This window comes from Oncorhynchus nerka, linkage group LG17, assembly GCF_034236695.1.
Source record: "Oncorhynchus nerka isolate Pitt River linkage group LG17, Oner_Uvic_2.0, whole genome shotgun sequence".
Classification (NCBI taxonomy): Eukaryota; Metazoa; Chordata; class Actinopteri; order Salmoniformes; family Salmonidae; genus Oncorhynchus; species Oncorhynchus nerka.
In genome coordinates, this window is record NC_088412.1 from 11,884,564 (window position 1) to 11,897,556 (window position 12,993).

At 40.8% G+C, this 12,993-nt stretch overlaps 1 protein-coding gene across 1 annotated transcript in view; it reads left to right on the forward strand.

Moving 5' to 3' along the window:
- The first annotated feature begins 3,619 nt into the window (after positions 1-3,619).
- LOC115144693 (unconventional myosin-IXAa-like) overlaps positions 3,620-12,993 on the forward strand; it is a 259,989-nt gene continuing 250,615 nt past the window's right edge. The window contains 1 exon segment of the mRNA XM_065002966.1: positions 3,620-4,602. Within this exon segment, the coding sequence (XP_064859038.1) occupies positions 3,697-4,602 (906 nt within the window). The 5' untranslated portion in view covers positions 3,620-3,696.

Below are 12,993 nucleotides of genomic sequence, written 5' to 3' on the forward strand. Positions count from 1 at the left end.
TCTCTATTCATCTCCCTCTCCCTTGATCTCTCTCTCTCTCTCTCTCTTGCTGTCTCTATTCATCTCCCTCTCCCTTGATCTCTCTCTCTCTCTCTCTCTCTCTTGCTGTCTCTATTCATCTCCCTCTCTCTTGCTGTCTCTATTCATCTCCCTCTCTCTTGCTGTCTCTATTTATCTCCCTCTCTTTGCTGTCTCTATTCATCTCCTCTCTCTTGCTGTCTCTATTCATCTCCTCTCTCTTGCTGTCTCTATTCATCTCCATCTCTCTTGCTGTCTCTATTCATCTCCCTCTCTCTTGCTGTCTCTATTCATCTCCCTCTCTCTTGCTGTCTCTATTCATCTCCCTCTCTCTTGCTGTCTCTATTCATCTCCCTCTCTCTTGCTGTCTCTATTCATCTCCCTCTCTCTTGCTGTCTCTATTCATCTCTCTCTCTCTTGCTGTCTCTATTCATCTCTCTCTCTTGCTGTCTCTATTCATCTCCCTCTCTCTTGCTGTCTCTATTCATCTCTCTCTCTCTTGCTGTCTCTATTCATCTCCCTCTCTCTTGCTGTCTCTATTCATCTCTCTCTCCCTTTCTGTCTCTATTCATCTCCCTCTCCCTTTCTGTCTCTATTCATCTCCCTCTCTCTTGCTGTCTCTATTTATCTCTCTCTCTCTTGCTGTCTCTATTCATCTCCCTCTCCCTTTCTGTCTCTATTCATCTCCCTCTCCCTTTCTGTCCGCTCCAGATCATTCACAGCAGCACATCTTAGATCAGACAGACAGACAGACAGACAGCACCACTGACAGACATATAGCACCACCGACGGCACGACAAACAGACAGACAGACAGACAGACAGACAGACAGACAGACAGACAGCACCACTGACAGACAGCACCACTGACAGACATATAGCATCACCTACGGCACGACAGACAGACAGACAGACAGACAGCACCACTGACAGACATATAGCATCACCTACGGCACAACAGACAGACAGACAGACAGACAGCACCACTGACAGACATATAGCATCACCTACGGCACAACAGACAGACAGACAGACAGACAGACAGCACCACTGACAGACATATAGCATCACCTACGGCACGACAGACAGACAGACAGACAGACAGACAGACAGACAGACAGACAGACAGACAGACAGACATATAGCATCACCTACGGCACAACAGACAGACAGACAGACAGACAGACAGCACCACTGACAGACATATAGCATCACCTACGGCACAACAGACAGACAGACAGACAGACAGCACCACTGACAGACATATAGCATCACCTACGGCACAACAGACAGACAGACAGACAGACAGACAGACAGACAGACAGCACCACTGACAGACATATAGCATCACCGACGGCACGACAGACAGACAGACAGACACCTGGGAGAGCAGCTGGCCTGCTGCCAACTGCAGGAGCAAGCAGGGCAAACTCAGAGAGAAACGAGGGAGAAAGAGAGGAGAGGGGTGGAGGGGGAGTGTGAGGTGGAGGGGGAGGGAGGGGACACTAATCCTAAAAACACAGTGGTGCTTTTGGCTCTAGGCCTGTATTGCTGTCAAGTGTGGGGTGTCAGAGGCTTAATACTTATGACATCCACTCTGAAGAAAAGCAGATCAGATCTCTCTCCCCTGAGGACTATATCCATGCACCAATGACAACCTCATTTCTCTGAACTGAATGAAAACCTACACCTGTAACCCTAACCTATACATAGCCATGATACTTCCCGGAAACACACTGCACACTGTATCGTAATTGTTGCTTTTTCAGGATAATATCTTTAGCATTAAGCTGTTAACCTTTGTGTTGTTTGTTCTGTCTGTCTGACGCCTGTCATTTCTGTTCCTGGGTGTAACATGGCTGCTACTAGCTATTAGCACGAACACATTAGCCTTTAGCACTGTTAGTATAAACCCTTTCTAGCCCAATTCCTGCCCTTTCTGTTTGTTTTTTTCTACTTGTTTGAGTCTGTATCTGTGGTATGTGATGCAACTAGATAGCTAGACTCCCTAGTTGCATCACATACCACAGATACAGATTCAAACAACTAGAAAAACAAACAGAAAGGGCAGGAATTGGGCTAGAAAGGGTTTATGCTAACAGTGCTAAAGGCTAATGTCTGGCTAATTTAATCTCCCCCCCTTTTTTCCTGTAGTCCACAGTCAGCTTCTTGGTCTTACTGACGTTGATGTGATGGGAGATAAAGACACTCAGTCTAATATTATAATTGATCCGTCTCTCAGTATTAAATCTATGGGAGAACATTTCCATCAATGCCGGCTCTACAGGGCTCCCTTGAAAACATCTGTTTTGGACGAGACTTTATGACCACTATCCAATTTACACTCTGTAGTCAATTTAGAAGAAACAAATAAACAAATTATCAGACTCTTATCGACGCCACGTCGGCTGTTTTCAACCAGAGAAGTTGTTGCCTTCACTTTAAGCCATTGTGTGTTCATTAGAGACACTTCTGTGTGGATGCTGGCAGCTGTTTATCTTGGCACAGGTGCATGGCACTAGGATTAGCACACACAGTCCATGGCTCAGATAAGCACACACAGTCCATGGCACTAGGATTAGCACACACAGTCCATGGCTCAGATAAGCACACACAGCCCATGGCTCAGATAAGCACACACAGTCCATGGCTCAGATAAGCACACACAGCCCATGGCTCAGATAAGCACACACAGTCCATGGCTCAGATAAGCACACACAGTCCATGGCTCAGATAAGCACACACAGTCCATGGCTCAGATAAGCACACTGACGGCTTTTACTGCCTCTGGGCTTGTTATCTGGCTTTCCTGGTTTTACTATCTGTTTTACTATCTGTTTTGGGACTTTTTCAAAAACGACATACTAGTTATTTTGACTATGACACACAACATGTCATGTGTCACTGTCACATGATTTAGAACAGACAAATTTTGCTGTCTGGATCTCCTCTTCCCTCATGGAACCTCCTCTTCCCTTATGGAACCTCCTCTTCACTTATGGAACCATCACTTCCCTTATGGAACCATCACTTCCCTCATGGAACCTCCTCTTCCCTCATGGAACCTCCTCTTCCCTCATGGAACCTCCTCTTCCCTTATGGAACCATCACTTCCCTCATGGAACCTCCTCTTCCCTTATGGAACCATCACTTCCCTCATGGAACGTCCTCTTCCCTCAATGGACCTCCTCTTCCCTCATGGAACCTCCTCTTCCCTCAATGGACCACCTCTTCCCTCATGGAACCTCCTCTTCCCTCAATGGACCTCCTCTTCCCTCATGGAACCATCACTTCCCTCATGGAACCTCCTCTTCCCTCATGGAACCATCACTTCCCTCATGGAACCTCCTCTTCCCTCGTGGAACCATCACTTCCCTCATGGAACCTCCTCTTCCCTCATGGAACCATCACTTCCTTCATGGAACCTCCTCTTCCCTCATGTTGTTCATCAATACTGTATGAAGCCATAGTGTCCTTGACCGTATATGATGTCATTGTGTCCCTGACTGTGTATGATGTCATTGTGTCCGTGATCGTGTATGATGTCATTGTGTTGCCTGCCTCCTCTAAACTCTCTCTATTTTAATTATATTCTCAGCTGGAATGTCCTGAGTCAGTCCCCCGGTCCAGAGAACAACTCCCAGCATCAGCCAGTGCTGATGGGACCTGCTTCTCCACGATGAATCTTCAAGATGGCGGCTGCGGCTATGCTAGCGACAATTTGGCGGCTAACACGGCCAGCGGCAGCATGCGGCGGCGCCTGGAGGACCAGGAGTTCACCCTGCGCATCTACCCGGGCGCCCTGGCCGAGGGCACCATCTACTGCCCCGTGGGCGCCCGCAAGAGCACCACTGCTGCCGAGGCCATCGAGCGCCTGCTGGAGCGTCTGAGCCTGGACCGTACCAAATGCTACGTGCTAGCCGAGGTGAAGGAGTTCGGCGGGGAGGAGTGGATCCTCAACCCCAGTGACTGCCCAGTCCAGCGGATGATGCTGTGGCCCCGCAACGCCCTAGAGAATCGCTGTGGCCTGGGCAGTGGGGAGGACTACCGCTTCCTTCTCCGAGAGAAGAACCTGGACGGCTCCATCCATTATGGAGGCAGTCTCCAGATGTGGCTGCGCGTGACCGAGGAGCGCCGCCGCATGGTGGAACGGGGTTTTCTGCCCCAGCCCGCAGGGGGCGAGCACCCGGCCGACCTGTGCGCTCTCCCTGAGCTGACGGAGCGTGCCCTGCTGGAGAGCCTCCGCTCGCGCTTCCGGCAGGAGAAGATCTACACCTACGTCGGCTCCATCCTCATCGTCATCAACCCCTTCCAGTTCCTACCCATCTACAACCCTAAGTACGTCAAGATGTACGACAACCACGCTCTGGGAGACCTGGAGCCGCACATCTACGCCGTGGCGGACGTGGCTTACCACGCCATGCTACAGCGGCGGAGGAACCAGTGCATCGTCATCTCTGGAGAGAGCGGCTCGGGAAAGACCCAGAGCACCAACTTCCTGATTCATCACCTGACCGCCCTCAGCCAGAAGGGATTCGCCAGTGGGGTGGAGCAGATCATCCTGGGGGCGGGGCCTGTGTTAGAGGTAAGGTTGAGATTGGTTTGTTGACGGTCGTGGGGGGATAATGTGTGTGTGTGTGTGTGTGTGTGTGTGTGGAGACTGCAACTCAGCATACACAAGAATGAATGTGATCGATGTGTTGTGAAATCTAGGTCATAACTGCTGACTGTATTAACCTAGAAAGACAAGTAGAGATGCTGCATGTAAGGATAGTATATGTAAGGATAGTATATGTAAGGATATGTTAGGATAGTATATGTTAGGATAGGATATGTTAGGATAGTATATGTAAGGATATGTTAGGATAGTATAGGATAGTATATGTTAGGATGTTATATGAAAGGATATGTTAGGATAGTATATGTAAGGATAGTATATGTAAGGATAGTATATGTAAGGACATGTAAGGATATGTAAGGATAGTATATTTATTTATTTATTTTATTTTACCTTTATTTTACTAGGCAAGTCAGTTAAGAACAAATTCTTATTTTCAATGACGGCCTAGGAACAGTGGGTTAACTGACTGTTCAGGGGCAGAACGACAGATTTGTACCTTGTCAGCTCGGGGATTCGAACTTGCAACCTTTCGGTTACTAGTCCAACGCTCTAACCACTAGGCTACCCTGTATATTTGTATATGTAAGGATATGTTAGGATAGTATATGTAAGGATGGTATATGTAAGGATAGTATATGTAAGGATAGGTTAGGATAGTATATGTAAGGATAGTATATTTAAGGATAGGTTAGGATAGTATATGTAAGGATAGTATATGTTAGGATAGTATATGTAAGGATAGTATATGTAAGGATAGTATATGTAAGGATAGTATATGTAAGGATAGTATATGTAAGGATGGTATATGTAAGGATAGTATATGTAAGGATAGGTTAGGATAGTATATGTAAGGATAGTATATGTAAGGATAGGTTAGGATAGTATAGGTTAGGATAGTATATGTTAGGATAGTATATGTTAGGATAGTATATGTAAGGATAGTATATGTAAGGATAGTATATGTAAGGATAGTATATGTAAGGATAGGTTAGGATAGTATATGTTAGGATAGTATATGTAAGGATAGTATATGTAAAGATAGGTTAGGATAGTATATGTAATGATAGTATATGTAAGGATAGGTTAGGATAGTATATGTAAGGATAGGATATGTAAGGATAGTATATGTAAGGATAGTATATGTAAGGATATGTTAGGATAGTATATGTAAGGATGGTATATGTAAGGATATGTTAGGATAGTATATGTTAGGATGGTATATGTAAGGATATGTTAGGATAGTATATGTAAGGATATGTAAGGATAGTATATGTAAGGATAGGTTAGGATAGTATATGTAAGGATAGGATATGTAAGGATAGGTTAGGATAGTATATGTAAGGATAGTATATGTTAGGATAGTATATGTAAGGATAGTATATGTAAGGATATGTTAGGATAGTATATTTTAGGATAGTATATGTTAGGATAGTATATGTAAGGATAGGTTAGGATAGTATATGTTAGGATAGTATATGTTAGGATAGTATATGTAAGGATAGGATATGTAAGGATAGGTTAGGATAGTATATGTAAGGATAGTATATGTAAGGATAGTATATGTTAGGATAGTATATGTAAGGATAGTATATGTAAGGATAGGATATGTAAGGATATGTTAGGATGGTATATGTAAGGATATGTAAGGCTAGTATATGTAAGGATAGGTTAGGATAGTATATGTAAGGATAGTATATGTTAGGATAGTATATGTAAGGATATGTTAGGATAGTATATGTAAGGATAGTATATGTTAGGATAGTATATGTAAGGATAGTATATGTAAGGATAGGATATGTAAGGATAGTATATGTAAGGATAGGTTAGGATAGTATATGTAAGGATAGGATAGGTAAGGATAGTATATGTAAGGATATGTTAGGATAGTATATGTAAGGATAGTATATGTAAGGATGGTATATGTAAGGATAGTATATGTAAGGATAGTATATGTAAGGATAGGTTAGGATAGTATATGTAAGGATATGTTAGGATAGTATATGTAAGGATATGTTAGGATAGTATATGTAAGGATAGTATATGTAAGGATATGTTAGGATGGTATATGTAAGGATGTTATATGAAAGAACATGTTAGGATAGTATATGTAAGGATAGGTTAGGATAGTATATGTAAGGATATGTTAGGATAGTATATGTAAGGATGGTATATGTAAGGATAGTATATGTAAGGATAGGTTAGGATAGTATATGTAATGATAGTATATGTAAGGATGGTATATGTAAGGATAGTATATGTAAGGATATGTTAGGATAGTATATGTAATGATAGTATATGTAAGGATAGGTTAGGATAGTATATGTAATGATAGTATATGTAAGGATAGGTTAGGATAGTATATGTAAGGATATGTTAGGATAGTATATGTAAGGATGGTATATGTAAGGATATGTTAGGATAGTATATGTTAGGATGGTATATGTAAGGATATGTTAGGATAGTATATGTAAGGATAGGATATGTAAGGATAGTATATGTAAGGATATGTTAGGATAGTATATGTAAGGATAGTATATGTAAGGATGGTATATGTAAGGATAGTATATGTAAGGATAGTATATGTAAGGATAGTATATGTAAGGATAGTATATGTAAGGATAGGTTAGGATAGTATATGTAAGGATATGTTAGGATAGTATATGTAAGGATATGTTAGGATAGTATATGTAAGGATAGTATATGTAAGGATATGTTAGGATGGTATATGTAAGGATGTTATATGAAAGAACATGTTAGGATAGTATATGTAAGGATAGGTTAGGATAGTATATGTAAGGATATGTTAGGATAGTATATGTAAGGATGGTATATGTAAGGATAGTATATGTAAGGATATGTTAGGATAGTATATGTAAGGATAGTATATGTAAGGATATGTTAGGATAGTATATGTAAGGATGGTATATGTAAGGATATGTTAGGATAGTATATGTAAGGATAGTATATGTAAGGATATGTTAGGATAGTATATGTTAGGATGGTATATGTAAGGATATGTTAGGATAGTATAAGTAAGGATAGTATATGTAAGGATATGTTAGGATAGTATATGTAAGGATATGTAAGGATAGTATATGTAAGGATATGTTAGGATAGTATATGTAAGGATAGTATATGTATATAATAGGTTAGGATAGTATAGGTTAGGATAGTATATGTTAGGATAGTATATGTTAGGATAGTATATGTAAGGATAGGTTAGGATAGTATATGTTAGGATAGTATATGTTAGGATAGTATATGTAAGGATAGTATATGTAAGGATAGGTTAGGATAGTATATGTAAGGATAGTATATGTAAGGATATGTTAGGATAGTATATGTTAGGATGGTATATGTAAGGATATGTAAGGATAGTATATGTAAGGATAGGTTAGGATAGTATATGTAAGGATATGTTAGGATAGTATATGTAAGGATAGTATATGTAAGGATATGTTAGGATAGTATATGTAAGGATATGTAAGGATAGTATATGTAAGGATATGTTAGGATATTATATGTAAGGATAGTATATGTAAGGATAGTATATGTAAGGATATGTTAGGATAGTATATGTAAGGATAGTATATGTAAGGATATGTTAGGATAGTATATGTAAGGATAGTATATTTAAGGATATGTTAGGATTAGAGGTCGACCGATTATGATTTTTCAACGCGGATACCGATACCGATTATTGGAGGACCAAAAAAGCAGAGGCATAGGGAAGTGGGGGGGGGGGCATGACATGTCATGGTTACAAAGAGGAAGTGCATTATGAAAGCCCTGTATATAGGTTGTTTCACTAGCAGCAGTATGTATTTTAAGCATGAGAAGAAGCATGTCACTGTGGGTTGTAGTCATGTTTTGTATTCCAGATTGGGTCGTCTCGACATGGCAAAATCTATATTTATCTGCTATTGCAACATATGAGTTGACGCGTATATTATTGACCTAGGATCTGTGCTTGGACATTTTATAGTGTTTGAAAACCTTAATGCACCATTGCCTAATACAGATGGGATTCAGAGTCAATTATTGGTTTTGGATTAGTGTTTTGATTTGGATGTATGAAAAGGCCAAGGACTACTAAAGGGCACACTCATTTTACATACAGTACCAGTCTAAAGGTTTTGACACACCTACTCATTCAAGGGTTTTTCTTTATTTTGACTATTTTCTACATTGTAGTATAATAGTGAAGACATCAGAACTATGAAATAACACATACGGAATCATGTTGTAACCAAAAAAGTGTAGCCAAAAAAGTAGCCACCCTTTGCCTTGATGACAGCTTTGCACACTCTTGGCATTCTCTCAACCAGCTTCTGAGCACTTGTTGGCTGCTTTTCCTTCAATCTGTGGTCCAACTCATCCCAAACAATCTCAATTGGGTTGAGGTTGGGTGATTATGGAAGCCAGGTCATCTGATGCAGCGCTCCATCACTCTCCTTCTTGGTCAAGTAGCCCTTACACCGCCTGTTGGGTCATTGTCCTGTTGAAAAGCAAATGATAGTCCCACTAAGCGCAAAGCAGATGGGATGGCTTATCTCTGCAGAATGCTGTGGTAGCGATGCTGGTTAAGTGTGCCTTCAAAATAAATCAAAGACAGTGTCACCAGCAAAGCACCATCACACCTCCTCCTCCATGCTTCACGGTGGGAACCACACATGTGTAGATCATCCGTTCACTCTGCATCTCACATCTCACTTTTGGTTCCACGGTGGTTGGACTCATCAGACCAAAGGATAGATTTCCACCGGTCTAATGTCCATCGCTCTTGTTTCTTGGCCCAAGCAAGTCTCTTCTTCTTGTTGGTGTCCTTTAGTAGTGCTTTTTTTGCAGCAATTCAACCATGAATGCCTGATTTCAAGCAGTCTCTTCTGAACAGTTGATGTTGAGATGTGTCTGTTACTTGAACTCTGAAGCATTTATTTGGGCTGCAATTTCTGAGGCTGGTAACTCTAATGAACTTATCCTCGGCAGCAGAGGTAACTCTGGGTCTTCCTTTCCTGTGGCGGTCCTCATGAGAGCCAGTTTCATCATAGTTCCTGATGGTTTTTGCGACTGCACTTGAAGAAACATTCAAAGTTCTTGAAATGTTCTGCACTGACTGACCTTCATGCCTTAACTTCTTGGTGACAGGGACCAGTATTTTCACGTCTGGATGAAATGCATGCCCAAATTCAACTGCCTGCTACTCATCCCCAGAAGATAGATTTGCATAGAAAACACTCGGAAGTTTCTAAAACTGTTTAAATCATGTCTGTGAGTACAACAGAACTTATTTAGAAGGACAAACTATTCAGATCTTTTTTTTGAGGTCACTCTCTTTTCAATAGGTTTTCATTGGGAATCCAGATTTCTAAGGGACCTTCTTGCAGTTCCTACTGGATGTCACCAGTCTTTAGAAATTGGTTGAGGTTTTTCCTTTGTGTAATGAAGAAGTAGCCCTGTTCAAAACGAGGGTCACTTGTAGTGTACTGTTAGAGGCGCGTGACCAGAAAGCTAGCTACAGTTTGTTTTCCTCCTGTATTGGACACAGATCATCCCTTCTTAAATTTGATTGATTATTTACATTAAAAAATACCTAAAGTTGTATTACAAAAGTAGTTTGAAATGTTTTGGCAAAGTTTACCGGTAACTTTTGAGACATTTTGTAGTCACGTTGCGCAAGTTGGAACCAGTGTTTTTCTGGACAGTATATGCCAAATAAATTGACATTTTGGATATATATCGACGGAATTAAACGAACAAAAGGACCATTTGTGATGTTTATGGGACATATTGGAGTGCCAACAAAAGAAGCTCGTCAAAGGTAAGGCATGAATTATATTTTTATTTCTGCGTTTTGTGTCTCGCTTGCAGGGTTGAAATATGCTTCTCTCTCTTTGTTTACAGATAATAGCATTGTTTGCTTTCGCCGAAAATACATTTTTGAAATCTGACATGTTGGCTGGATTCACAACAAGTGTAGCTTTAATTTGGTATCTTACATGTGTGATTTCTTGAAAGTTATATTTTTATAGTAATTTATTTGAATTTGGTGCTCTGCATTTTTACTGGCTTTTGGCCAGGTGGGACACTAGCGCTAGCGTCCCACATATCCCAGAGAGTTTAAAGTAATGATGGACTGTCGTTTCTCTTTGCTTATTTGAGCTGTTCCTGCCATAATATGGACTTGGTCTTTTACCAAATAGGGCTATCTTGTGTACACCAACTTTACCTTACCTTACCTTACCTCACAACACAACTGATTGGCTCAAACACATTAAGAGGGAAAGCAATTCCACAAATTAACCTTTAACAAGGCACACCTGTTAATTGATATGCATTCCAGGTGACTACCTCATGAAGCTGGTTGAGAGAATGCCAAGAGTGTGCAAAGCTGTCATCAAGGCAAAGGGTGGCTACTTTGAAGAATCTCAAATGTAAAATATATTTAGATTTGTTGAACACTTTCTTGTTTACTACATGATTCAGTTATTTCATAGTTTTGATGTCTTCACTATTATTCTACAATATAGAAAACAGTCAAAATAAAGAAAAACCCTTGAATGAGTAGGTGTGTCCAAACTTTTGACTGGTACTGTAAGTCTGAGTTGTGACGGCTTCTCAGTGCTTGTGACTGTTTATGTGATTGGCTGCGATGGGGACCTCTGTCGAGTTTTCAGCCCAGAGGGTTTGTTTTTCAGTGGCCATTTTGTCTGCCATGAGTCACGACACACCAACACTGCTGCGCATACGCTGAGGTCATGGTAAAATGTGCACTCTCTCATCATGTAAATGACATGTGGACCTAATGCAGTTAAGCAGGGCTGTATATGGTAAGTTGGGGACCTAATGCAGTTAAGCAGGCCTATATATGGTAAGTTGGGGATACGGGATACAGGTACGCTGAGGTCATGTTTAAGCAGGCCCATATATGGTAAGTTGGGGATACAGGAAACAGGAAATCATAAATCTGTTTTTACAATACTTTATTTGGGTCCAATCTTCCCGGAGATCTTCTGTTGAAAGAAAATAGACAAAAACGTACAGTTTTAAAATGTCTGGGAACCTTGTGATGGATCTTGTTAGCGCATAACTGTTGTTGTCTAAGGCTTATTTCCCACTGTTAGCATCCTCGAGGCGAGTAATAAATCACTGACCTCGTGTGAACCAGTAGATATTTGACATAGGTGAATCTGAACACCTCTCAGGTTCTCAATGCCAATGTGGCTGCTCTTTTATCTAAAACCTGTTTTGATAAGAGTAAGGGTAATTGTAAACATGTTTGTTCATCAATCACCTTGCTGAGGGGTGGGAACTGAACTGCTGAGCTTCTGTGTGGAGGAAGAGGGGGAAGGGAAAGGGAGCAACACCAGGACATGTCCACTATCTCTCTGATGATAGCATCTCTGTCAATAGAACAAGCAGACTCATTGAGCCATATTAGACTGTGAAACTGAGCAGGAAGAGCATTACATTAGTGAACAAATCATTAAGTTTATTTGATCTCTCTTTTAGAATAAACCACATTCCTTACAATTAAAGTACTGTAAAAAAAAGCATAACTCAAATAACAGTTAACCTGACTGTGTGCTTTTCTAGCCAATTGGTCTTCTAGGCCTACTTCCTGTTCTATAGGTAGACGATAACAACTTCCTGTTCTATAGGTAGACGATAACAACTTCCTGTTCTATAGGTAGACGATAACAACTTCCTGTTCTATAGGTAGACGATAACAACTTCCTGTTCTATAGGTAGACGATGACAACTTCTTGTTCTATAGGTAGAAGATGACAACTTCCTGTTCTATAGGTAGACGATGACAACTTCCTGTTCTATAGGTAGACGATGACAACTTCTTGTTCTATAGGTAGACGATGACAACTTCCTGTTCTATAGGTAGACGATGACAACTTCCTGTTCTATAGGTAGACGATGACAACTTCCTGTTCTATAGGTGGAAGTCGACAACTTCCTGTTTTATAGGTAGATGACGACAACTTCCCTTTTTATAGGTAAAATATAACAACTTCCCGTTTTATAGGTAAAATATAACAACTTCCTGTTTTATAGGTAGACGACGACAACTTCCTGTTTTATAGGTAGACGACGACAACTTCCCGTTTTATAGGTAAAATATAACAACTTCCTGTTTTCTAGGTAGAAGATAACAAGCCTTGAATAAAGTAGTCGGTAGTAATGACATTCAATTGGTCCTGTTAACCAGCTGAACATCCAGGTCTCCCTTTAATAGACAGCAGCAGTATGGAGTGGAGAATGTATTGCTCCGGGTTTCCTTTAGGGCTAGGCCATATGGCCAAAATATCATAGCACCATTTTTCTTCACATTTATGACGGTAT